General features: G+C 51.7%; 1 protein-coding gene across 2 annotated transcripts in view; it reads left to right on the forward strand.

Annotated features, from left to right (window-relative positions):
- Positions 1–25,653, forward strand: part of CDH22 (cadherin 22) — a 74,944-nt gene that overhangs the window by 20,463 nt on the left and 28,828 nt on the right. For both annotated transcript variants that reach the window (XM_024128543.2, XM_024128544.2), the window contains exons 3-6: positions 4,009–4,128; positions 13,235–13,402; positions 18,120–18,313; positions 24,087–24,340. In XM_024128543.2, coding sequence (XP_023984311.1) covers positions 4,009–4,128; positions 13,235–13,402; positions 18,120–18,313; positions 24,087–24,340 — 736 coding nt within the window. The remainder of the gene's footprint in view (positions 1–4,008; positions 4,129–13,234; positions 13,403–18,119; positions 18,314–24,086; positions 24,341–25,653) is intronic.

Here is a 25,653-nt window from a genome sequence, read left to right on the forward strand (position 1 = left end):
CCGGTCCGGGAAGATCCCACATGCCTCGGAGCGGCTGGGCCCGTGAGCCATGGCCGCTGAGCCTGCGCGTCCGGAGCCTGTGCTCCGCGACGGGAGAGGCCGCAACGGTGAGAGGCCCGCGTAACGCAAAAAAAAAAAAAAAAAAAAAAATCCCCTTGCCTGTGCTCCACCCCAAGAGAGCTCTATTAAATTGGTCTGGGATGGGGGCTCAGCATCAGTTTTACTTTAAAACTCCTAAGAGATTCTAATGTGCAGCCAGGTTGAGAACCACTGGTTTCTGTGCTCTCCAAGGACCAGCCTTTTCATAGCCAACATTCCACATGGAGCCCTGGGCTCTGAGATACTGTTTACCCGAAAATCCTTTGGGCAGCCCTTCCTATGCCAGCCTGGAATTAGGCCCTTGATCCCGCGTAGCAGGACTGGGTGGCAGCACCATGGACAGCAAATGGCTCATTCTCGCCAATCCCGTCCCTGCTTCTGGAAGTCTGGGCTTGAACCAGCTGCCAGAGAGCGAGAGTCCTGAGCCCAGTTCCCCGCTACCCCGCTGCTCCTCCCTCCCTCTCCTTTCTTTGACTCTTCTCTCACTTGCCTGTCTACTTCTCCTACTGATCCCCTCTCCTACAACCTTATAAGGCAACATACGTGTGTGTTTTGACATCAGATCGGCCTGGGTTTGAATCCTGCCTTTCCTATTTCCTTGCCAGATGAATTTAGCCACGGGCTGTCCTTGCTGCTAAACAAGGATATCTATTTGAGTTCTCACAGCGATCCTGAGAGCTTGGTAGTAATATTACCCCCATCTCACAAATGATGAAATTGAGGCAAAAGGGGTTCATTACTATACTTCACTCAGCCTCCATTTCCTCGTCTGCAAAGTGGAAATCTTAATAGAGCTTACTTCAAGGCTCTATTATATGAATTCCATGAGATGCTATACGTAAAGGGTTTATTATAGTATGTCGCACAAAGAAGTTATTTAATAAGCCTAATCTATCATTATCATTGAATAAGGGTATTTAATGATGGGTTTCATTATTATTCATTATTAATTTACATTGTCACCCTTCACTGTGCATAGCAGTTTCCTCATCTGTAAAGTGGAGGTGATGCAGGATTGCTCTGGAGTCGGCTCGTATCAGCTCATGAGAGCCAAATATTGATTTTCAGGAGTTTTATGAGCCACTTGATACCACATTCATAGCTTGAAATTGGCCATGGTGAGAGTATTTACACCGTAGAAATCAGCAAACACTACAAAGCAGGGAATTCCTCCCTACCCCTCCATCCCCCAGAACCAATGGTTAAACATTTGCCAGCATGCCACTGCATCTACATCAGAGAATTGGTGTGTGAGGACCAATGGCCGTGATGGCGCATTGCAAAATGCAAACTGCTGAACTTAGGGGGACGGCACAAGGTGGTCCTACAGCAGCCACAAGCCTGGCACCCTTTTGTCTGCCGGTTCTGGGGAGCTGCTGACTTGTGAAGAAGGTGGGAGGGCGTGTGGGGCCTTGGGGAATCAGTGGTGAATCACTGACCCTTTGCCAGCCCCACGTGTCGGCATTAACTGTAATGGCTGCAATAAAGAATCCCAGATCGGGGAAATGATTCCATCATCCCCGCGGGAGTCCCAGGGATGCAGCCAGGGATAGAGAGAGAGAGAGAGAGCTCCTCCTTGTCCCTGGGGAGTCACTCAGGCCGGCACTGTGCCTTGCCCAGGGGGTGAGGGGAGAGTGACAGGGAGACCCTTTCTCATAACTGTTACAACAGCTACTATTTATTGAGCCCCCACCGTGAGCCTGATGCTTTATGTATCGTCTCTCATTTCAGTTTGTCTGTGAGGGAGGCTTGATTGTGCCATTGTATACAGGCGTGCAGCGTCTGCCGAGAGGACAACAACCTGCGTTTATTGAGTTCTTAGTATGGGATGGGCGCTGTCCTCGGTGCTGCATACAGAAACCTATTTGAATTCTGAAACCAATCCCAGGAGTTCGGTGGTACTCTCACCCTCATTTCACAAATGAGGAAATTGAGGCAAAAATGGGGTTCATGACAGGCCCAAGGCCAAACTGCTAATAAGCGGCAGAGTCACTGATTGTGATTCAGTACACCAGGCCACCGTCCCTCCAGAGTCACTGTGTGTGTGTGTGTGTGTGTGTGCTGACTCTGGCTCCCAGAGGACTTTGGCCTTAGAGAGTCCTGGGTTTGAATCCCACCACTTCCTCAGTCTGTGCCCTCAGTCGAGTCTTTCCCCCTGTTTGACCTCTTTCCTCACCTGTAATTTAGAGGGGCCCAGAGATGCTCAGAGATGCTGTGAGAATTAGAGATGATGGATTTAAGTGGCTGGTGAAGCCAGGCATGTAGTGAGTGCTCAGTAGGGTTTGTTTCTTTCTCCTCTCTCTGTTTAAGAGGAGGTGCCTGGGATCATGCCCTTGCCCTGAATAGGAGACCCCTGGGTACCAAGCATCAAGAAGGAGGGGGCTTGCCCAAACCTCTTCCCCAGCTTCTCCAGGCAACTCTGACGTGGTTGATGGGGAGCCGGAGCCGCCAAAGAGAGAGGCGCATTGCAGGGCCGGTTTAGGAGGCTGGGAGGGGGGACAAGGAGAGGGAAATGAGAAATGCGAAAGAGTGAAAAATAAATACATGTGTCTGTCTGGAGTGATCGAGGGCCCCAGGCTGGAGGTGGGAGAGGCGGGTGGCCGGCTGGGCTTAGCAGAATTGCTGCAGTAGCACTTCCAGAGCCTCACTCATTAGCCAGTCAGTGAACTGGCGTCACCCCCCAGCATGCCGCCCCGCTGGCCCAGAGAGCCCAACCCACCAGGAGGGCCCTACCCAGAACCTCAGGAGGCCTGGGCCCCATCCCCTCACCATCAGGGCACCCAGAAGAGGGCATCTCCTTGAGGTGAGGTCTGAGTCTCATCCCCCTTGGGTCCTATCCTGAGCCCCCAAGACTCCCTCTTGGGTCTTGCATCTCACGCCCTCCTATCTGGAAAGGTTTGGATGGACCACACAGCTTTGCCCATCCTTCCATTCAACCCCTCCCCCACCCCTTCCATCACCCCCACCCAGTCCAGCCTCACATCCCAAGCCCTGCTTTCGTCAAATTGAACATGATGTCAAATTAGACCCATCTCTGGGACAGGCCGAGAGGAGCTCCCAGTTTAATGAGGCAGCGTCGAAAATCAATAACTTAATTGCCGCTGTTTGATGGACTTTTATCCAATTTATACTCTCCCCAGCAGCCTACGTGCAGAGCATGAGAAGTGTGTGTGTCGGGGGCGGGAACTGTCTGGGCACCCGGGAGGAGGGGCGAGGAGAGCACCAGGACCCACAACCAGCTACTTCCAAAGGGAAATCTGGCTGCTGCTCTTCTGCCTGGGGCTCAAGAGACACTGGCCCCTGAGCCCCAGTGAACTTGGTTGTGCTTCTGGGATGCCCACACACCCCCATGGCAGGATGGGGGCGGATTAGGATGTGGGAGGAAGGAGGCAGAATTCCCTTGAGAAATCAGGAGGGGCTGGGTAGAAGGACCCCTGCTTTGGGAGTAAAGTGCCTGGTTTCCAGTGTTATAGCTCTAACTCTGTGATGACCTTAATTGGTGAAAATAACCATTTCCACCACCCACTGAGATACTGCTCTGAGTTCTGCACTGGGTGTTTAAAATGTGTTCCCTTATGAGCCAAGGACTTGGACTGTCCCCATTTTGCTGGTGAGGAAACTGAGATGCAGAGAGGCTGTCTTCCCTTGCCAAGAGTTTTACAGCTGGGAACCACCAAAGGGAGATCTGAATCCAGATCTGACTCCATGGTCATGCTTGTGCCACTGGAAAGGCCCCAGGTCTGGAAGCGGGTTGGGGCTTAATGTGGGAATGAAGACTGTGAGAGGATTGGCTTCAGTGACCTCCGGCCTAGGTCTCCTTTCCCAGCTTCTCTGGGAGTGGGGAGCGATGGGGAGGACGAGCACAGCGGCCCCAGCTGACCCCTGTCTCGCTTGGTCCCCCGGGCCCAGGCACGTCGGTGATGCAGGTGATGGCCTCGGATGCGGACGACCCCACGTACGGCAGCAGCGCTCGACTGGTGTACAGCGTGCTGGATGGCGAGCAGCACTTCACCGTGGACCCCAAGACCGGTGAGGGGCGGGGCCAAAGGGGCGGAGCCGGGGCGGAACCAGAGGCGGGGCGCAAGGGGCGGGGCCGGAGGGGGCGGGCGGAAGTCTTCTCTCAGCGTTCCAACCAACAGTGCTCAGGTTAGGACAGAGGACACCGAGGCATCTTTCTGGCTCCAGGAGACCCCAGGGTCGCGGAGAGGGAGGGCGGCCAGGCAGGAAGAGAGAAGGACCGAGGAGCAGAAAAAAGAAAAATAGAGTGGGGGGCGCCTGCAAGACTGGTGCGGAAACAAAAAGGCAGGAGGCTATCACTGTGGGCCCTCTGAAAGGACTTCGGAGGTCTGAACTCAGTGGCCCCTCTTGCCGTTGGAGCTAAACTGAGGCAGGCGTGTCCGCAGCCCAGACGGGGTGGGTCATGGTCTTGTGTCGCTGGGGGCCGGGGGTAAGGGGGGTCGGCCGTCGGGCGGTGAAAGGCACCTTTTCGGCAATTGTGAAAGCTGTTCAGGTGGCAGTTGTTAAGGATCTGATGGGAAGACCGAGGCCGAGACGGATAGGGAAGGATGGCTTCTTGACTTCCTTGCCCTCCCCCCCATCACCAAGCAATGGTGCGGCGCTCCCACGCACCGTCCCCCACGTCACTCACTCTGAGGCTAAAACCTGAGTACATCTCTGAGGGGCCTCGGGAGAGCGGCAGGGAGAACTGAGGGAGGAGGCTGAGGCTCAGAGAGATGAAGTGGTTCGCTCAAGGTCCCACAGCTGGGAGCGGCTGCTGATGACAAGGGCGGTGCTGTCACTGTCCCAGGGACAGGAGGAGGCAGGGGATGAGACATCAGACACCACAGGATGTTCATCACATGCCTTCATGGGGCTCACAGTCCAGTGGGGGCAGGGGGACAGGCATCTGTGTGGGCAGTTAGGATGCAAGTTTCTCGGAGGCGGGAGCAGCAATCTCCAAAGGATAAGAAAGTGTTGGCCAGACCGAGATTCAGAGAAGGGCATTCCAGGCAGAGGGCATGGTGCAGGCAAAACTGGGAGGAGGAGAACAGCCTGAGGCATGAGGGGAATCGTAAGCAACTCAGGACTGGAGAAGAGGCTTGTTGAGAGGTAATGTAGAGAGGCTGGCAGGGGCCTGACTGCCCGGTGTTAGGCGGGCTGGAGCACTTGGATTCTCTTCTGAGGGTAGTGGGGTGGGAGGGTGTTTGATGGATTTAGGTTTGGGGTTTTTGTGTGTGTTTGTTTTGTTTAGGGGGAGGGGTTGAGGATTCCAGTCTATAATTGCATTCTCTTACACATAACATCCGCATTATTTTTTTCTCCTTGTGAAACTAATACGTCTTAGAAAACATTCAAACATTAAAGAAATGTTTTTTAAAAGAGATGAAAGAAGGAAGGAAGAAAGGGCTTCCCACCCTCATCCCCAGTAATTGCAACCCCAAAGGTAGCAGCCACTTGGTATATATATCCTACGAGACCTTGAACTCATTCACTTGAAAAATATTGAGGTTTTTTTTTTTTAAATAGATAATACATTTCAAGGTTCAAAATTCAAAAAGTCCAAATTTGTATTTAGTGGAAATTCTTCACCCCCCTAGTCCCCCAGCCACCCAATCTGTATCCCCAAGGCAACCAATGTAATTTTCTTGTGTATCTTTCCAGAGCTATTCTATGCATGTACAAGAAAATAGGTACATGTATTTGGGTTTTTCTTTACACAAATGGTAGCTATAAACACACACTATACACACTGCTTGCCTTTTTCGCTTAACAATACATCTTGCAGATTATTCCATATCAGTACATAAAGAGCTTCATCGTTCTTTTATTTAACAGCTGTTGTGGATACACTAAAATTTATTTCACCAGTCCCCTATTGATGGACACTTACGCTGTTTCCAATCTTTGTCTACGACGAACAGTGTTACAGTGCATAACCTCATACATATATCATTTTGTGCTTGTGTGAATGTATCTGCAGGATAATTTTCAGGAAGTGGAAAAGCTGGGTCAAAGAGCATAGTGCGTTTGGAATCTGGATAGATAATGAGGAAGTGTACCAGATTACAGTCCTGAAGACCCGATTACGAGAGAGCCTGTTTCCCTTCCCCCTCACCAACACTGTGGATTCATTGATGACTTTTAAGCAGGGAAGTGACATGCTCAGGTTTTCATTTTAACAAGATCCCTCGGGCTGCCACTGTACAGCATGGCTCAGAGGCAGGAACTGAATCCAGGGAGACCCAGGAGCCTGGAGAGCCCAGCAGAGAACCCCGAAAGACAAAAGCCAAAGCCTGCGCCCTTTCTCAGCACCCACCCAGACTCCTTAACCTGCTTCATCTAGTTAGCGAGCCAGAGATGATACGGGATTGGTAGAGAGGGTTAGTTGGGATACTGAGGTGGGAGAGTGAGGGATGACAGTGAGATTCTGCAAAGGGCAAACCTTGGAGGCCTGGATGAATGTACAGGACTATATTCAGGGAGGAATCTGGGGGTTCCTAACTTTGGAACCTAGGATGGGAAGGGGCACCACCTACAGAAACAGGAGGAGGAACGTGGATTAAGAAAACTGTCTAGGGACAGAGGAATTACTGAATGTGTTCCAGGATCTGATATAGAGCTAATTAATTCAACTTCAACTATATTGGCTTTAAGATGAGAGAAGAGGAGGAAAGAAACATCTAGAATGGGCCGTCTGAAATATGGGCCTAAAGCTCCAAGAATGGTTTGAGGCTCTTTAAGCTTTGGTTTCCCCGTGTACACAACAGAGATAATAATACTCATCTCACATGATTGTTGTGAGGATCCAATGGGAGAGTTCATTCATTCATTCAGCAACTCTTTATTGAGTCCTGCACATATCCAGCTCTGCTCTAGGCTCTAGGAAGGCAGCAGCAGGGAAACCCCACACCCTACCCTCATGGAGCTTTTATTTAAGTAGGAAATACAGAAAATAAGCACATAAACATACAACATAATGTGGAGTAGCAATGAGTGCTAGGAAAACACATAAACAGGGTAAGAGAGTAGACTTAGATGAAGAAATCAGGACAGGCCTTTCTGGCGAGGTGATGTTGGGACTGAGTCCTGAATGAAGTGAGGGTGTGAGCCACTTCGTATCTAGGAGAGATACTGACATGCTCAGTGCAATACGTGGTACATAAACGTAAACCAGGGGGATGATGATGATGATGATGATGATGAAGCCTTTGTCCATTCAACCTGAGGAGGTGAGGTCCTTAGAGTTGATCAGCTTTAAGGTGGGGAGGAAAAGACAGAACACAGAAATAAGGGAAGGGCCAGGACTGAGTCTGGGAGGTGGCAGGGGTGGGCAGATGAAGCATCAGACTCCAGAGTGAGGAGGATGGCCAGGTTCTCCCACTGCAGAGAGTCGGGAGGAGGGTGGCAAGTGGGAGGCCATGGAGCCTGGGAGGGCAGAAACAGTTCTCAAGAAGCCAGAAAGTGGGCACCGGGCAAGGCAAGTGAGGAAACACAAACAGGGTCCTTGTTTCTAGGGTCCTTCAACTTTCTCTGTTTGGAAGGGTCTTTGTAGACATTGCCCAGGAAGGACCCGATTTTTCCTCCCCTTTCCTTCGGTCCCATGGTAGGAGCCACCCTGGTGCCATTTCCAGCCCCAGCTCCATTTCCCCAGCCAGGAATATTCCGCTCATGCGGGTCTATATTTAGCAGCTGCTGCGAGGTACAGTCTGTTCTCGCTGTGCAGATAGCAGGGAGCAGGGCCGGAAGAGGGCCTGTGAGGAAGGTGTGAGGGAAGGGAGGAGGCGGGGCACCACGAGGCTCGTGCCAGAGGAAGAATTAACTTGTGTGTTTTAAAAGCCAGGCCTGCCCGTAGACCCCCCAACAGGGAAAACAGGGATGGCATTTGCGGGCTAATGAGGCATCACTTGGGCTCCAGGGCCCCTTCTGCAGCATTTGGAGGGGACGGCGGGGGCGTGGAGGACAACAGCTGGAACTGGGGGCGACCGGTGAGGACAAGGCTGTGGGGAGCCGGGGCCAGGTTCTCATTACCAGCCCCCGCTCACCACCACACCAGCAAGAATAGAAAGCCTCTCTCTCTCAGAGACTTCAAGATATCTGCTGAAAATTCTCAATTGAGCCAGAGATGTTTGCTTTTCCTGGGAGGGAATGAAGCTCACCTTTGTAAGTGCCAGATTCTGATCAGGATGATGTACTAGATCTGGTTTCTGCCTTCATGGTGCTTGTTCCAACAGAGAAGCCAAATACAAAGAGACAACTACACCCAGGCTGCGAAAGGCAGGCAGAGGGTCTATGGTTGTAGGTCAGTAAGTCAAAATGTTTATCAAACACCTACTGTATGCCGGACCCTATAGATAAGATGATGGAGGGACAAGACCAACATGAATCTCAGCCCCTGTGGAACTGATTTATGAGGTCCTCAACCCAGGACTTGAGGAGGGGGAATCATCAAGGCATCTCCAAAATGTGGGACCTGCTGCTGGAAGCTTTGTCTCATTTAACCCTCTTAACAGCCCTTCCAACTGGGTATCCCCATTTGACAGAATAGGAAACGGAGGCTCAGAGAGAGTTAAGAACTTGCCTGAGGTCAGATAACGTATAAATGGTGGAAAGAAGGCTTGAATCCATACCTATCTGACTCCAAAGTCCTTCAAAATCCCAAAGTGCCTCTTATCTGACTCTGTGTAGCCCTGGCACATAGTAGGCCCTCAGTAAGGGTCTAATAAATGGGTCAGTGAATGAATTTTCAGAGCCAGATGGTTTAAGAACAACTTCATCAGCTGATTTTGGAATTTTCCCCCAGGCCCCCCAGGAGGGCACCAGCCTCCAATATGCTTCTCCCAGCATCAGGAGTTCCCATCCCTGAACCGGCCTCTTAGTAAAGTGACTGTGCTGGGGAGAGGAGGGGTCTATTTCCCTGCCCTTTGAATCTGGGCCACCTTATGACTTGCTTTGGGCCAATAGAATGTAGCAGAAGTGATGTTCTGCAAATTTCCAGATTAGGCCTTAAGAGACCTTGCAGCTTTCACTCTTCTCTCCTGGAACATGGGCCTGAGACTACCATATAAGGAAGCCAGCCCAGCTTAATGGAGGATGAGAGAGGTCTGGCCGATAGCCAGTGTCAACCGCCAGGCAGGTACGTGAGGCTATCTTGGACCTTCCAGCCAGATGACCCTGCAGTGAAACGCAGCTGTGTGAGTGAGCCCCAAAGAGGGACGGCCTGGGGAACTCGATTTCTCTGTTAACCTATCTACCGCTGTATGACAAACCATCCCCAAACATGGTGGCTTAAACAGCACCGATTTATTATGTGTCACAATTCTGTGGATTGGATGGGCAGTTCTTTTGCTGGGGTCACTCCCATGGCAGCAGTCAGCTGGCAGGTCAGCTAGGACAGCTGGCATGGCTGGGCCTGCCACGTGGCCTTTCATCCTGGCTTCTTCACAGCACAGTGGTCTCAGGGTTCCAAGAGGACAAGCCCCAGTGCACAAGGGCTTATCAAGCCTCTGCTTTTGTCACGCTTGCTAATGTCGCATCAGCCAAAGCAAGTCGCACGCATGGCCAAGGCCAGAGTCAGTGTGGGAGGGGATGACCCAAGGATGTGGCTCCCAGCAGGTATAGTTCATCAGGAGCTATCACCATAGCAACCTATCACTGGGTGTGACCCCAGGAACAGGGTCCAGAGGCAGCATGGCCTCAGGGTACCAACCTCCTAGTTGCCCAGAGATGGCATCTAATCACACACTCAATACGGCTTCATGACCTGTTTCCAGGTAAGAAGACTTCAGTGTCCCCAGTTCCCCTGGAGCTGGAAGTGACAGGGCAGCAAGGAGGCCGGCCACATAAGCATGGCTCCTCACCCACAGGGGTACACCTCAGCCAGAGCCCTGCTCCGAGCCCCACTCAGAGTGAGGGTCGCTGAGCTTTTGGTCCACAAGCTCATAGATGTACAGCGGCCCCGATCCCATCACCAGCCTCCGCATCAGTGAGATCCTATGTGTAAATGACATGCACAAAGCTTAGCAAGTAGTAAGCGTTCAACTGGCCCGCACCCCTTCTGCCTTTCTGCCTGGCTCACACCGGGAGCCCTCTACCACGTCTCTGGCCCGGTGATCACTCCCCCATCCGTCCATCTGTCTGCCCTCTCCTTCCTCCCTCCCACCCTCTTTCTCCACCCCTTGCTGTCCGTCTGCCTCTCTGGCGTCCCTGAGAAGCTCTGTTCACGCTGTGCTTCGTCTTGCTTTCTCCCCCTCTTTCTCTCTTTCTGTTTCTCTCCAGGTCTCTGTCTCTCTGTGGATCTCTGTCTTACTGCCTTCTCCTGCGTGTGGTATTTCTCTCTGGCTTTACTGCTCCCCTCTTTCTTTCTCTCTTTTTCCGTCTCTGTGGGTCTCCCTTTCCCTCTCCTCCCCTCCTTTCCCTTCCTCTTTGCCTCTGAGCGCCTGGCTCTCTGTCTCTTTCCCCTCTAACGCTCACTAGACTGCCCTCTGTCTGTCTCTCTCTTCTCTCTCTCTTCTTCCCTCTCTGCCACCTTCATCCTTTTTCCTCTCCTCTCTTTTCCCTTTCTGCTCTTTCTCTTCTTCCAGCCCCCCAGGGGAGAGGACATGACAGGCCCGCATTCCCAGTACAGCCCCTGCTGTGCAGGACTGCAAACACTCGACTAAGAGACCAGCCAAGGCTTTGGGCCCCATCCTCATCCCTAGACAATCCCAGTGTTGGGGTGCAGCACCAGGGGGAAGGGACAAGGCACCTGCTGCCTGACTGGAAGCATGTCTTGCCTGATTAGGACTGAGTCGAGCACGGGGGCTATCTCATGAGCTGAACAGGACCACATACACAGCATTGCTCTGTCAGAGGCCTGGGCTCTCCCCTTGGACCTGGTCGGGGCGGGGGGATACCAGGCGGGCTGGACAGGGACCCTCCGTCCTTACAGTGGTCCAGCAGAGCAGTCCACAGCATGGACTCTGGCCCCAGAGTGCCTGCTGGAATCCTGACTGTGCGCTTTCTACATGTGTGACCTTGGGCCAGTACTTAACCTCTCTGTGCCTCCATCTCCTCATCTGTAAACTGGGTATAATCACAGCACTTCCTCCTAGGGGTGTTGAGAAGATCAAATGAGGCAGTTCACTCAGACGCACATCAGTGTCAGTTATTGTTGTTATTGTCACATGCAGTCCTCATGAGATGAAACTCTGAACCAGTGGTCCTCAACCGATTTTGTCCCCAGGGACCATTTGACAGTGTCTGGAACTAGGGTTGGGCAGGGTGGGTGCTGCTACCAGCATCTAGTGGATGGAATTATCCTGCCCAAAATGTCCATGGTGCCAAGTTGGAGAATCTTGTTCTTTAGGGAGGTACTGTGATTGTCCCATTTTACAGATAAGGAAACTGAGGTTCAGAGAGGTGAAGGGATTTGCTCAAGATCACATGGTCAACAAACGGCAGATCTGGGATTTATCACAAGTTCGTCTGCTTCCGAGTCTCCCGTGCCCTTGGAAAGACCAGTCCCGGCTGAGGAGGGGTCAAGAGGGAGCTTACTGAGGAGTCTTGAAGGCTTCTGATAGAGAGTCTGTATGACCCCTGATTAGACAGACTACACTTTCCGTATCTCCATGGGATCCCTCAAAAGCAGGGTCACCCCCTAGGTGCCCACCCCTGGCTAGCTACACCAGCTACACACACACACACACACACACACACACACACACACACAATCCAGCCTCTCCTCCCATTCTGTTGCCTTTATTGGCATCTAGGGGCTGTCTGGGGACATCAGGAGTGAGAGATTGGGTATTATGGGGCGCATCATGGGGCTGCTGGTGCGTGACTCCACCTAGCGCTCAGGCCCTGGGCACCACCTGTCACCACGTGGTGCTCGCAGGTTGGAGTGGGTCGGGGGGTGGGGGATGGGAGGGGGAGGCTCTGAATGGCTCATCCACTTCCTCCTCCCCGCTGGTCTCCCACTGGCAGGGAGACAAGAAGCCCAGCCTTCCCCGGCATAGAATCAATCTTGTGACCAGCCCGACTCCTGCCGCCCCTCCCCCTGCTTCCATTAACAGCTTGAAGGATTGTCTGATCAGCGATTAGCCGGTGCCTGGACGGAGAATCTAGGGCCAGGCCTGAGAGGAAGGGGCTGGGACCCCCAGGGCAGGGGGATGATTTAATCGTGGAGGGGTGTGCGGGGGGAAATAAGTGTGTGCAGCAGCTATGCGTGTGAGTGTGACCTCATGTGTGTTACGTATGTAGTACGTAAGTGTGTGAGACATATCAGTGTTTGTGTGCACGTAAGTGTGACTCCATAGTGAGTGTGTCTGAGGGTGGGTGTGAGTCCAGTTCATTTTGTTAAACACTCGCCGAGCTGCCACTCCGGGCCTGGCTCTGGGCTGAGCGCCACTGACCCAGAGACAAATCAGACACGGGCCAGGCTCATGCAGAGAATTATTGCAGGTTCCCCCTCACATGGGGAAACCGAAGCCCCAAAAGTGGGATCGGTAGCCCAGGGGGGTCACACAGTGCCTGGTTCTAGTACCTACGCCTCTTTTTAGTAAACCAAATAGTCTACATTCTATTGCTTTTGTGTTGCGTGTGAGTGTGTGAGTGTGCGTTTGAGAGTGTTAGTGTGTGTGTATATAAATGTGTGTGTATGTGTACGAGTGTGTGGGAGGGTGTATTTTAAAGTGTGTATGTGTGAATCTGATAGTTGTGTGTATGTGTATGTGTGAAAGAGTAGTGTGTGTGTGTGTGTGTGTGTGTGTGTGTGTAGCATAGAATCTGTGTGAGTTATCTGTGAGCATATCTATAGAAGCACGTGTGTGTGTGTCTGTAGCATGGAATCTGTCTGAGTTATCTGTGAGCATATCTGTAGAAGCACCTGTGTGTGTGTGTGTGTGTGTGTGTGTGTGTGTGTGTGTGTAGCATAGAATCTGTGTGAGTTATCTGTGAGCATATCTATCGAAGCGTGTGTGTTGGCGGGGGGTGGCTGCTGGGCCCCACACCTGCACAGCGGCCATATCCGTGTCTTCTGCATCAGCCGCTCCCCTCCTGAACCGGAACGATCCCAGCCTCTGCCTGGGGAGAGGTCTCCATATCAGCTGGCAGCTGGCAGGGGGGCATCCCTGGCCTCACACTCCCTCATCCACAGGAGTGATCCGGACGGCCGTGCCTGACCTTGACCGTGAGAGCCAGGAGCGCTACGAGGTGGTGATCCAGGCCACAGACATGGCGGGCCAGCTGGGTGGCCTCTCTGGCTCCACAACTGTCACCATCGTGGTCACCGACGTCAACGACAACCCGCCCCGGTTCCCGCAGAGTGAGTGAGGCCTCCCCAGAGCGGGGAGGCAGATCCGTGTGTCTGTCTGATCACCCCTCCAAGCCACCCACTGACCCCAAGCTGCCTTGTAGGCTTCCCGCCATAGAGGGACTCCCCCATCTGTCTGTGTCCATCCATCCGAGTCACCCACTTTCCCCCTGCCCCTCCAACGACGCTTCTTGCAGGGGATGGCCTCAAAGTTGTCTGATTTTCCATACATCCAAGTAACGCGGTTACCTTCCCACCCCTCACCTCGCTTCCTGCCAAGAGTGAGCCCCTGTCTGTCCACCCACCCCGACTGGCCCTTGCACACACCCCTGTCCTGCTTATTGTGTGTGTGATCTGCTACTGACCCAAGCTTGCAAAGGGACATTGGAGGTGGGAGGACAGATACAAGGATATCTTAGGGATATAGACAGAGGCTGCAGCCATGCCCAAGCCGAGTGACACCTATAATTGTGCATGGAGATGCCAAGGTCTGGAGTGACAGGTCTTACCCTTTTCCTCTGCGCCTGGAGGGCAGGATTCCGTGCTCCTGAACTAGGAGGCCTTTCCACTTTCTGCCTCCCCGGGCACAACAGGGTGGAGGCGGCTTCTCTGGCTCAGCCCCCCACCTCCCCATCAGCCCAGCCAGCCCCTCTGTCCCAGGTTCAGGCTGAGCCGCGCAAGAAGCCGCCGAAGCTGGCAGAGACTAAATGCTGTGGGGAGCTGGGCTGATTCCTATCGGGCGAGTCATTACTTGAGGTCTGCTGCTCTCACATTAGGCCCCGCCACAGGGGACTGACCCCCGAGAGATAAGGGAATCCAATCCCTCAGCTGAGAGCACATTGCAGCCTAAGCGCCTCAGTCCGGACGCACAGCGGGGTGGGCAGAGCCCGCCAGCCAGCTGCATGTCGTTGCCAGGGAGCCTGGTAGGCAGCCAGCCGCCCCCAGCCACTCCTCCAGCACAGCCCCACTCACCGATGGGAAGCTTCAAAGCACCGTGTGGGGGGGCGGGGACCTCCCAGTCTTCTGCCTAGTTGTGTGATGCTCTGTGCCAGCCCTGAGCCGGAAGGGGTAGGGCAGAGCAGAGGGGCCAGGGTCCCCCAGAAGACTCCTGTTTATTCATTCAGGTACTCCTTCTTTCTTTCTTTATTGTGAAATACACACACAAACAGAAGTGCATAAAATAGAAATGTCCAGTTCGACAAATAATTACAAAGCAAACACTCCTGTAACCACTAGCCAGGAACCCAGAAGCCCCCAAAAGCCCTTTCTTTTTTTTTTTCCCCATCCAGCTATTCCTTTATTATTTTAACATCTTTATTGGAGTATAATTGCTTTACAATGGTGTGTTAGTTTCTGCTGTATCACAAAGTGAATCAGCTATACGTATACAAGTATCCCCATATCCCCTCCCTCTTGTGTTTCCCTCTCACCTTCCCTAACCCACCCCTCTAGGTGGTCTCAAAGCACCGAGCTGATCTCCCTGTGCTATGCGGCTGCTTCCCACTAGCTATCTGTTTTACATTTGGTAGCATGTATATGTCCATGTCACTCTCAAGCCCTTTCTTGATCATAACTTCTCCCCACAAACCTTCCTCCGGAGTTAACTTCCATCTGCTTTTGTGATCATCTCCTTGCTTTTCTTTTTTCTTGAAGTATAGTTGATGTATAATATTATATAAATCATAGGTGCACAATATGGTGATTTGCAAGTTTTAAAGGTTATACTCCATTTATAGTTATTACAAATTATTTGCTATATTCCCTGTGTTGTACAATATATCCGTGTAGCTTATCTTAAACCTAATAATTTGTACCTCTTAATCCCCTCCTCCTATCTTGCCCCTTCCTCCTTCCCTCCCCCCACTGGTAACCACGGATTTGTTCTCTATATCTGTGAGTCTGCTTCTTTTTTGTTATATTCCCTAGTTCGTTATATTTTTTTAATTTTTATTTATTTATTTATTTATTTATTTTTGGCTGTGTTGGGTCTTCGTTTCTGTGCGAGGGCTTTCTCTAGTTGCAGCGAGTGGGGGCCACTCTGCATCGCGGTGCGCGGGCCTCTCACTATTGCGGCCTCTCTTGTTGCGGAGCACAAGCTCCACACGCGCAGGCTCAGTAGTTGTGGCTCACGGGCCCAGTCGCTCCGCGGCCTGTGGGATCTTCCCAGACCAGGGCTCGAACCCGTGTCCCCTGCACTGGCAGGCAGATTCTCAACCACTGCGCCACCAGGGAAGCCCTGTTATATTTTTTACATTCCACATATAAGGGATATCAAACAGTATTTTTCTTTTTCTGTGTGACTTATTTCACTTAGCATAATGCCCTGTAAGTCCATCCATGTTGCTGCAAATGGCAAAATTTCATTCTTTTTTATGGCTGAGTAGTATTTCATTGTGTATATATATATATATATATACCACATCTTCTTTATCCATTCCTTTAGGGTTGATTCACCATGTAGGCATTGCCTAACATTATAGTTTAATTTCATGTTTTTTAACCTTATCTAAATGGAGCCACACAATACAAATGATTTGTGTCTTGCTTTTTTGTCTCTCAAAATTATGTTTGTGAAATCACATGTTGTTGCTTGTAGCTATAATTTATTCATTTTCACTGCTGTATAGTATTCCATGATTTATCTATTCTCCTGTCAGTGGACATTTAGGTTGTTTCCAGTTTGAGGCTATTATAGAGGATACTACTTTGAACATTGTTGCATGTGTCCTAGTGCCATTTTGCATACACTTCTCTAGTGTACAGAGAAGCAGAATAAACTCATCTTCAGTTTTACTAAATAAAGCCAAATTGTTTTCCCCCACGAAGAAATGCATGTGTCCATCGTACCATATCCTCACCGACAGTTGGTACTGTCAGATTCTTTCATTTGTGTTAATCTGGTGAGTGTATACTAGTATCTCATGCTGCTTTTCATTCATTCACTCACTAGTCACTCACACATTTCATTTATGTGACAGCCTGGTGTTCTGCCAGGCACCGTGAATGCCTGATGAATAAGGGATGTGGTCCCTGCCTTGCAGGAGCTCACACCCCTGAGGGAGGGAGGGGGAGAGTGAGAGAGGGAGAGAGAATAAACAGAAAATGATAGGGAAATGCACTAATCCTTACAATGGGATGAGCTTGGGGGCCCTAGACACACAGGAACAGAGCCTGGAGGTCTGGGAAGCCTCCCTGTTGGAGGTAATATTCAGTGAGACTAAAAAAGAGTAGGAACAGGGGAGGTGAAGGCAGAGAGGAGAATAAAGAGAGGGAATGTCTAGAGGTGGGACAGAGTAAGTCATCCTTAAGGAATTACAAGAACTTCAGCCAGATTGAAGCTCAAGTTAGGGTAGGCGGTTGGGGGCATGAGGCTGCAGAAGTCAGCAGGGGCCAGGCAGCAAGCATCTTGCAGGGCAGGCCAAGGGGCTTGTACAACTCCATCCCAAGGGCAGTGGTGAGCTATGGCAAGGATTAAGGCAGGGGAGCAGCAAGGTCAGCTTGTGTTAAAGCGCCCCCCCACCCCGGCTGTTTATGTGACAGTGAATCAGAGGCAGCCACTCCACACAAGGGTATCCAGACCAGAGGGGGTCCCAAGAGACACATCCCCATCTCCACAACCCCTGCTGGCCCATCATGTAGCAAATCACCCTCACCTTCATCTCGGCTCTGGGAGGAGAGCAGGGAGCTGTTTGCGTCCCACCTGACCCTCATTCCTTCTGGTTTCCCCCTGCTTCCCCACCTTCTCTGGCCACAATGGTCATCTTGCCATTCTTCAAACACGCCAGGCATTGCACCCACCTCAGGGCCTTTGCACCTGCTGTTCCCTCTGTCTAGAATGCTCCTTCTGAAATATGTGCTTGACTCACTCCCTCACCTCCCTCAGACTTTTGCAGAAATGTCATCTTTTCCTCGATTGTCCTATTTAAAACTCCACACACACCTTCATCATCACTCCCATTTCCCTTCCCAGCTTTATTTTTCTCCAAAGTACCATTTGACATACTGTTTTACTGATGTGATTGTTTAGTGTCCTTCTCCTTCCATTAAGAGGAAAGCACTGTGAGCCCTGGGATTTGGGTCTGTTTTGCTTGTTGCTGGAACCCCAGTGCATAGAGCTGCATCTGGGACATCATAGATACTAAATAAATATGTGGAAATGAAGGAACCAATACCATTAACATCAACAGCAACAAAAAATCAGCACGAAGCCCCACTGTTCTAATGCAGTTTGTTCCATTTATTGGGTAGCTACCAGGTGCTAGGCCCTATGCTAAGCAATTGACATGCATCATCATCTGAGTTAATTGCAGGATGAACAGTGCTGTTAGGAAGGCACTGTTATTATTCCCATTCTACAGATGAGGAAAACCAAAGCTTGGGATTACACAGCTGGGACTGACTCTAGAGCCTTAGCCTTGATCACTGTGCTCCTCTGTCCCTTCACTGGGCAGATGGGGACACTGAGTCCCAAAGAACTGCAGGCACTTTCCCAAATCAATCAGAGAATAAAGCCAGGGTGAGAATTAAAACCCTCCTCTTTGCACTGCATCCCACATTTCTGCAGAGGACGCGCCTCTCCCAGCATCAGTCCTGGCCAAGCAGGGAGCGCCTTTAAGACACTGCCCTCCAAGAAGCCCATCTGAGACACCCCCCTCCTCTCCCCTAGCGCTGGTGGGAGCTGGGGGAGGGGCTGCCACTCCATCCCTGCTCACAGCTGTATCCCCTACAGAGATGTACCAGTTCAGCATTCAGGAGTCAGCCCCCATCGGCACAGCCGTGGGACGCGTGAAGGCCGAGGACTCCGACGTGGGCGAAAACACAGACATGACTTACCACCTCAGGGAGGAGAGCGGCAGCGGCGGCCATGTGTTCAAGGTCACCACAGACAGCGACACTCAGGAGGCCATCCTCGTAGTGCAGAAGGTGCGGGGCTGCTCCAGGAGGGATGGGGGAGGCAGGCCCCAGGGAAGCAGGGTCAGGGGGGCCATTGAGTGGCCAAATATCCCCACCCCACTCCACTGCAGGGATTAAGTCTCTCTGGAAACTCTGGACCAACCTGGGAAGACGCTGATGTGTCATGGATTTGTTCTCTATATCTGTGAGTCTGCTTCTTTTTTGTTATATTCCCTAGTTCGTTATATTTTTTTAATTTTTATTTATTTATTTATTTATTTATTTTTGGCTGTGTTGGGTCTTCGTTTCTGTGCGAGGGCTTTCTCTAGTTGCAGCGAGTGGGGGCCACTCTGCATCGCGGTGCGCGGGCCTCTCACTATTGCGGCCTCTCTTGTTGCGGAGCACAAGCTCCACACGCGCAGGCTCAGTAGTTGTGGCTCACGGGCCCAGTCGCTCCGCGGCCTGTGGGATCTTCCCAGACCAGGGCTCGAACCCGTGTCCCCTGCACTGGCAGGCAGATTCTCAACCACTGCGCCACCAGGGAAGCCCTGTTATATTTTTTACATTCCACATATAAGGGATATCAAACAGTATTTTTCTTTTTCTGTGTGACTTATTTCACTTAGCATAATGCCCTGTAAGTCCATCCATGTTGCTGCAAATGGCAAAATTTCATTCTTTTTTATGGCTGAGTAGTATTTCATTGTGTATATATATATATATATATACCACATCTTCTTTATCCATTCCTTTAGGGTTGATTCACCATGTAGGCATTGCCTAACATTATAGTTTAATTTCATGTTTTTTAACCTTATCTAAATGGAGCCACACAATACAAATGATTTGTGTCTTGCTTTTTTGTCTCTCAAAATTATGTTTGTGAAATCACATGTTGTTGCTTGTAGCTATAATTTATTCATTTTCACTGCTGTATAGTATTCCATGATTTATCTATTCTCCTGTCAGTGGACATTTAGGTTGTTTCCAGTTTGAGGCTATTATAGAGGATACTACTTTGAACATTGTTGCATGTGTCCTAGTGCCATTTTGCATACACTTCTCTAGTGTACAGAGAAGCAGAATAAACTCATCTTCAGTTTTACTAAATAAAGCCAAATTGTTTTCCCCCACGAAGAAATGCATGTGTCCATCGTACCATATCCTCACCGACAGTTGGTACTGTCAGATTCTTTCATTTGTGTTAATCTGGTGAGTGTATACTAGTATCTCATGCTGCTTTTCATTCATTCACTCACTAGTCACTCACACATTTCATTTATGTGACAGCCTGGTGTTCTGCCAGGCACCGTGAATGCCTGATGAATAAGGGATGTGGTCCCTGCCTTGCAGGAGCTCACACCCCTGAGGGAGGGAGGGGGAGAGTGAGAGAGGGAGAGAGAATAAACAGAAAATGATAGGGAAATGCACTAATCCTTACAATGGGATGAGCTTGGGGGCCCTAGACACACAGGAACAGAGCCTGGAGGTCTGGGAAGCCTCCCTGTTGGAGGTAATATTCAGTGAGACTAAAAAAGAGTAGGAACAGGGGAGGTGAAGGCAGAGAGGAGAATAAAGAGAGGGAATGTCTAGAGGTGGGACAGAGTAAGTCATCCTTAAGGAATTACAAGAACTTCAGCCAGATTGAAGCTCAAGTTAGGGTAGGCGGTTGGGGGCATGAGGCTGCAGAAGTCAGCAGGGGCCAGGCAGCAAGCATCTTGCAGGGCAGGCCAAGGGGCTTGTACAACTCCATCCCAAGGGCAGTGGTGAGCTATGGCAAGGATTAAGGCAGGGGAGCAGCAAGGTCAGCTTGTGTTAAAGCGCCCCCCCACCCCGGCTGTTTATGTGACAGTGAATCAGAGGCAGCCACTCCACACAAGGGTATCCAGACCAGAGGGGGTCCCAAGAGACACATCCCCATCTCCACAACCCCTGCTGGCCCATCATGTAGCAAATCACCCTCACCTTCATCTCGGCTCTGGGAGGAGAGCAGGGAGCTGTTTGCGTCCCACCTGACCCTCATTCCTTCTGGTTTCCCCCTGCTTCCCCACCTTCTCTGGCCACAATGGTCATCTTGCCATTCTTCAAACACGCCAGGCATTGCACCCACCTCAGGGCCTTTGCACCTGCTGTTCCCTCTGTCTAGAATGCTCCTTCTGAAATATGTGCTTGACTCACTCCCTCACCTCCCTCAGACTTTTGCAGAAATGTCATCTTTTCCTCGATTGTCCTATTTAAAACTCCACACACACCTTCATCATCACTCCCATTTCCCTTCCCAGCTTTATTTTTCTCCAAAGTACCATTTGACATACTGTTTTACTGATGTGATTGTTTAGTGTCCTTCTCCTTCCATTAAGAGGAAAGCACTGTGAGCCCTGGGATTTGGGTCTGTTTTGCTTGTTGCTGGAACCCCAGTGCATAGAGCTGCATCTGGGACATCATAGATACTAAATAAATATGTGGAAATGAAGGAACCAATACCATTAACATCAACAGCAACAAAAAATCAGCACGAAGCCCCACTGTTCTAATGCAGTTTGTTCCATTTATTGGGTAGCTACCAGGTGCTAGGCCCTATGCTAAGCAATTGACATGCATCATCATCTGAGTTAATTGCAGGATGAACAGTGCTGTTAGGAAGGCACTGTTATTATTCCCATTCTACAGATGAGGAAAACCAAAGCTTGGGATTACACAGCTGGGACTGACTCTAGAGCCTTAGCCTTGATCACTGTGCTCCTCTGTCCCTTCACTGGGCAGATGGGGACACTGAGTCCCAAAGAACTGCAGGCACTTTCCCAAATCAATCAGAGAATAAAGCCAGGGTGAGAATTAAAACCCTCCTCTTTGCACTGCATCCCACATTTCTGCAGAGGACGCGCCTCTCCCAGCATCAGTCCTGGCCAAGCAGGGAGCGCCTTTAAGACACTGCCCTCCAAGAAGCCCATCTGAGACACCCCCCTCCTCTCCCCTAGCGCTGGTGGGAGCTGGGGGAGGGGCTGCCACTCCATCCCTGCTCACAGCTGTATCCCCTACAGAGATGTACCAGTTCAGCATTCAGGAGTCAGCCCCCATCGGCACAGCCGTGGGACGCGTGAAGGCCGAGGACTCCGACGTGGGCGAAAACACAGACATGACTTACCACCTCAGGGAGGAGAGCGGCAGCGGCGGCCATGTGTTCAAGGTCACCACAGACAGCGACACTCAGGAGGCCATCCTCGTAGTGCAGAAGGTGCGGGGCTGCTCCAGGAGGGATGGGGGAGGCAGGCCCCAGGGAAGCAGGGTCAGGGGGGCCATTGAGTGGCCAAATATCCCCACCCCACTCCACTGCAGGGATTAAGTCTCTCTGGAAACTCTGGACCAACCTGGGAAGACGCTGATGTGTCATTCCCATTTTACAAATGGGAAAATGAAGCACAGAGAGGTTAAGTGACTTGTCCAAGGTTGCACAGCTAGTTGTCAAGAGCCCGGATTCAATCCAGATTTGAATCTGTGCTCTTCAACACTATGCTGAGCTACTTCAAGTTCATACCAGGCCCTTCACACTCATTCTTTCCTTTACATGTTCCCCTCTGAAGGAAATATATTATGCCCATTTTTACAAGTGAGAAAACAGAGGCTCAGAGAGGTAAAAGGGCTGCCCAAGAGCACACCTGTAAAGGGTAGAGTGAGGTTTGAACCCAGGTCTGGTGAGCCCAAAGTGCTTTCCTTCCTGAGTCTAACAGCCTCCTCACCCACTGGCCAGCCTGGGAACCAGAAGCTAAAACAGCAAAGTCAGCAAGCCCTAGGGAAAGCGGACGGAGGTCAAATAAAAAAGCAAAAATCCATCTTCCAGGACAGTCACGGGCTTGGCAACTCAGGGCTGCGCAGGCCTTTGAGCCTGTCCGCTCCAACCCTGCTGTCCCATGGGAGGTCTAAATCCCCTGCCCTGGCCCACAAATGGTCATAGGCCTTTGTACATGCCCGGGGATGGGATGCTCACTCCATACCATTGTCCAGCTCTTCCTCCTCCCATTCAGCCAGAATCTGTCTCCTTAAATCTGCTCCTGTCAGCCCAGGTTCTGCCCTCTGGGACCCACAGGAACATCTGTCCCCCGACGGCCCTTCGTTCACTCAATAAGCAAACTCTCTACCTGGCCTTGAGGGCTTGAGGATAGAGAAAACTCCCAGTTTCTTCAACAAGGATAATAATATAATACTAATACGTATAATGAGTGTTTACAGAGTGCCAGGAGTCCTTCCACTGCTTTCCGTGTATTAACTCATTTAATTCCTACAATGACCCTCTGAAGTACTATTATTGCCCATTTTATAGATGAGAAACTGAGGCCCTGAGAACTTCAGACATTTGCATCCAAGGTCATGCATCTCACAGAGCAGTTGTAGGGCTATGGGTCTGGGCAGTCTGGCTCCAGGATCCACCCTTTTAAGCATTAAGTGGTTTTCAGTCTTCTGACCTCCATTTGTCCTCACTGTAAGATGAGCCCATTTCACAGATGGGGAACTGGAGGCCCAGAGAAGCCCAGCATCACACAGCAACAGAATCAGGCCCCAAGCCCAGCCTGGGGACCCCAGCACAGCATTTGCTCTCATCCACAGTGCTGCCTCTCTCCTGCCCCCCTCTCCTCCCTGGCTCTTGGGCCCCCCTCCCACCTGCTCCAGCAGTGACGCCCGAGGTACCTCTGTGGAGTCAGTGCTGGCTCAGGGAACAGAGCCCCCGCCTGATTGATGACCTGGCTCCAGAGCCCATCGCTCACTCCCAGGCCAGGCCCGCGCCTGCCTCCCTGCATCCTGATTTCCCAGGCAACAGGATGGAGGAAGGAGGTAGGAGGTAGCCCTTCTTTTTTTTTTTTTTTTTTTTTTTTTTTTTGCTGCTGGAGAAGGGGGCGGGGGATGGGAGGTTCTGAGAGGAAAGGAGGGTCCCTACACAAGGGGCAAGTCTCCGGGAAGGTGGCCCCTACTGCTCAGATAGCTCCCCCACCATGTAACGGAGGTGCCTGTGGTTCCACCAGTGCAATTTCTCTTTGCTCTAAGGCATTGTCCTTAGGAGGCCAGCACCCATACAGCCATGGAGCTTGTCCCTCAGTGGGTCACCCACCAGCACTCTCTGATGAGAAGCAGAGCTCAGCATGGCTTTAGCCAGATCTCTGAGGAAAGCTCTAAGGCAGCCAGGCTTATCAGGCTCAACTCGCATTAGCAGCTGCCACCGGTATATACCAGGAACGTGTCATTTAACCCTCCCACCTGAGGCCCAGAGAGGCCAGACAGATTGCCCGCAGACACAGAGCCAGTCAGCAGCAGATCCAGTGCCTTTCCTCTCATGGGCCTGGGACTTGGGAGCCGACCTTGGGCAAGTTACAGAGCCTTCTGGGCCTCGATTTCCTTATGTGTAAACTGTGATAATAATAAGACAAGCCTCTTTGGGATGTTGTAAAATAGATGAGCCACTACGTTTAGAACACTGGCACATAGTGCTTTGTAAATTAATAAATTAATGCCCCAACCTACTGTGCCCTGTAGCAGGAAGTCTGGGTATCCGTACGTGACACTGTGTCCCTGGACAAGACTGTCCCCAGCAGGGCCTTACTTTCTCCACCTGTAACCAGAGAGGGTTGGTCTGGGTCTTGGACAGCCGGTTCCTCGGCGAAGCCTGATACTCTGGAGCCCCTGCTGAGTCCACTGTCACCTTGGGCCAGCTCCGCCCTCTCGGGGGCCATCCCCACTGACTTGGGGTCTGTCCGCCTGGAGGTGTTGAGCAGACCCCAACCCACTCACCGGCCCTCTGCTTCCTCCCCACCAGCGCCTGGACTTCGAGTCCCAGCCCGTGCACACCGTGGTCCTGGAGGCGCTCAACAAGTTCGTGGACCCCCGCTTCGCGGACCTGGGCACGTTCCGCGACCAGGCGATCGTGCGCGTGGCCGTGACCGACGTGGACGAGCCCCCCGAGTTCCAGCAGCCCTCCGGCCTCCTGGAGGTACAGGAGGACGCGCAGGTGGGCTCCCTGGTCGGCGTGGTGACGGCGCGGGACCCCGACGCCGCCAACCGGCCCGTCCGGTGAGACCCCCGCCCGGGGCCGACGCCTGCTGCCTGCTACCCCGCCACCGCCCTCGGACAGACGGCGGGCGGAGGGGGAGGGGGCAGGGTGGGGAGGGGAGGGGGGAAAAGGTGGTGTGGGGGGAGGGGAGAGAGAGAGATGGACACTGAGATGGAGAGAAACAGGCCCGGAGCCAAGGAGACAAAGGAAACAGGTTAGAGAACAGTCGCAGAGAGACAAGGATAAGGAGAGAGAACCCGGTGTGACAGACACAGCACAGTGACCTGGGCTCAACCTCTGTCCTCCACCAAAAAAAAAAAAAAAGATAATAATTTCATCCTTTCAGCTTTTCAGGTCAAAAATGTTGAAAACCATCCTTGAGTTCTGTTTTTCTCTCACACCTCCCTCCAATCCATCAGCAACCCCTGTCATCTCTGCTTTAAAAACATCAGCAGAATCGGACCATTTCTCACCTCCTCTGCTGCCGCCGCCCTGGTCCAAGCCACCTCTTTCTCCTACCTGGATTTCTGCCTCCTCGCTGGACTCCTTGCTTCTGTCCTCACCCCTCTTCGATCTAGAATGAGCACAGGAGCTAGACTGATCCCATCCAAATGTATTTCAGAGCGTGGCCCTCCTCTGCTCAAAGCCCTCCAAAGGCACCTCTCGGGCTCAGGATAAAAGCGCAGACCCTTGCAATGCCCCCCAGACCCTATGCGGCGTGGCCTCACTGTAACCTCTCAGACATCACCTCCCATTACCCTCCTTCCCTGGTTCACTCTGCTGAGCCACACTGGCCTCCACCCAGCCCACCTCTACCCCAGGGCCTTTGCAGCTCCTGATCGCTTTGCCTGGAATGTTCTCCCCCTTAATATCCCCATGCTTGGTCCTCTCACTTCCTCCAGGAGTTTCCTCAAGCATCACCTTCTCAGTGCAACCTTCCCCAACCACTCTTTCTAAAATGTCAACCCCACCCCAACCTGTCCCCACACTTCGTATCCATTTTCCTTTGTCCTTCATCACCAGCTAACCTGCTACCCATTTTCCTGATGACTTCGTTTGTCCCCCCCCACCATAAAAGAGAAACACTAGGAGGGTAGAGATGCATGTCTGTGTTCACGGCTGTATCCTCAGCACCTCACCCACTGCCTAGCGCTCAGTGGATACTCCTTGACGCATGGTGAATGAATGACATGTAAAATCAGAGAAAGGCTGAGAAGAGAGAGAGGCTCATGGAGAAAGTGACCAGAGAAGGAGGAGAGCTGGTGGAAAGAGGGCAGGAGTAACTAAAGGACAGAGGGACCTACCTGGTACTGTAGGAACAGAGAGGAGAACA

The sequence above is a fragment of the Physeter macrocephalus genome, chromosome 14 (genome assembly GCF_002837175.3).
Source record: "Physeter macrocephalus isolate SW-GA chromosome 14, ASM283717v5, whole genome shotgun sequence".
Classification (NCBI taxonomy): Eukaryota; Metazoa; Chordata; class Mammalia; order Artiodactyla; family Physeteridae; genus Physeter; species Physeter macrocephalus.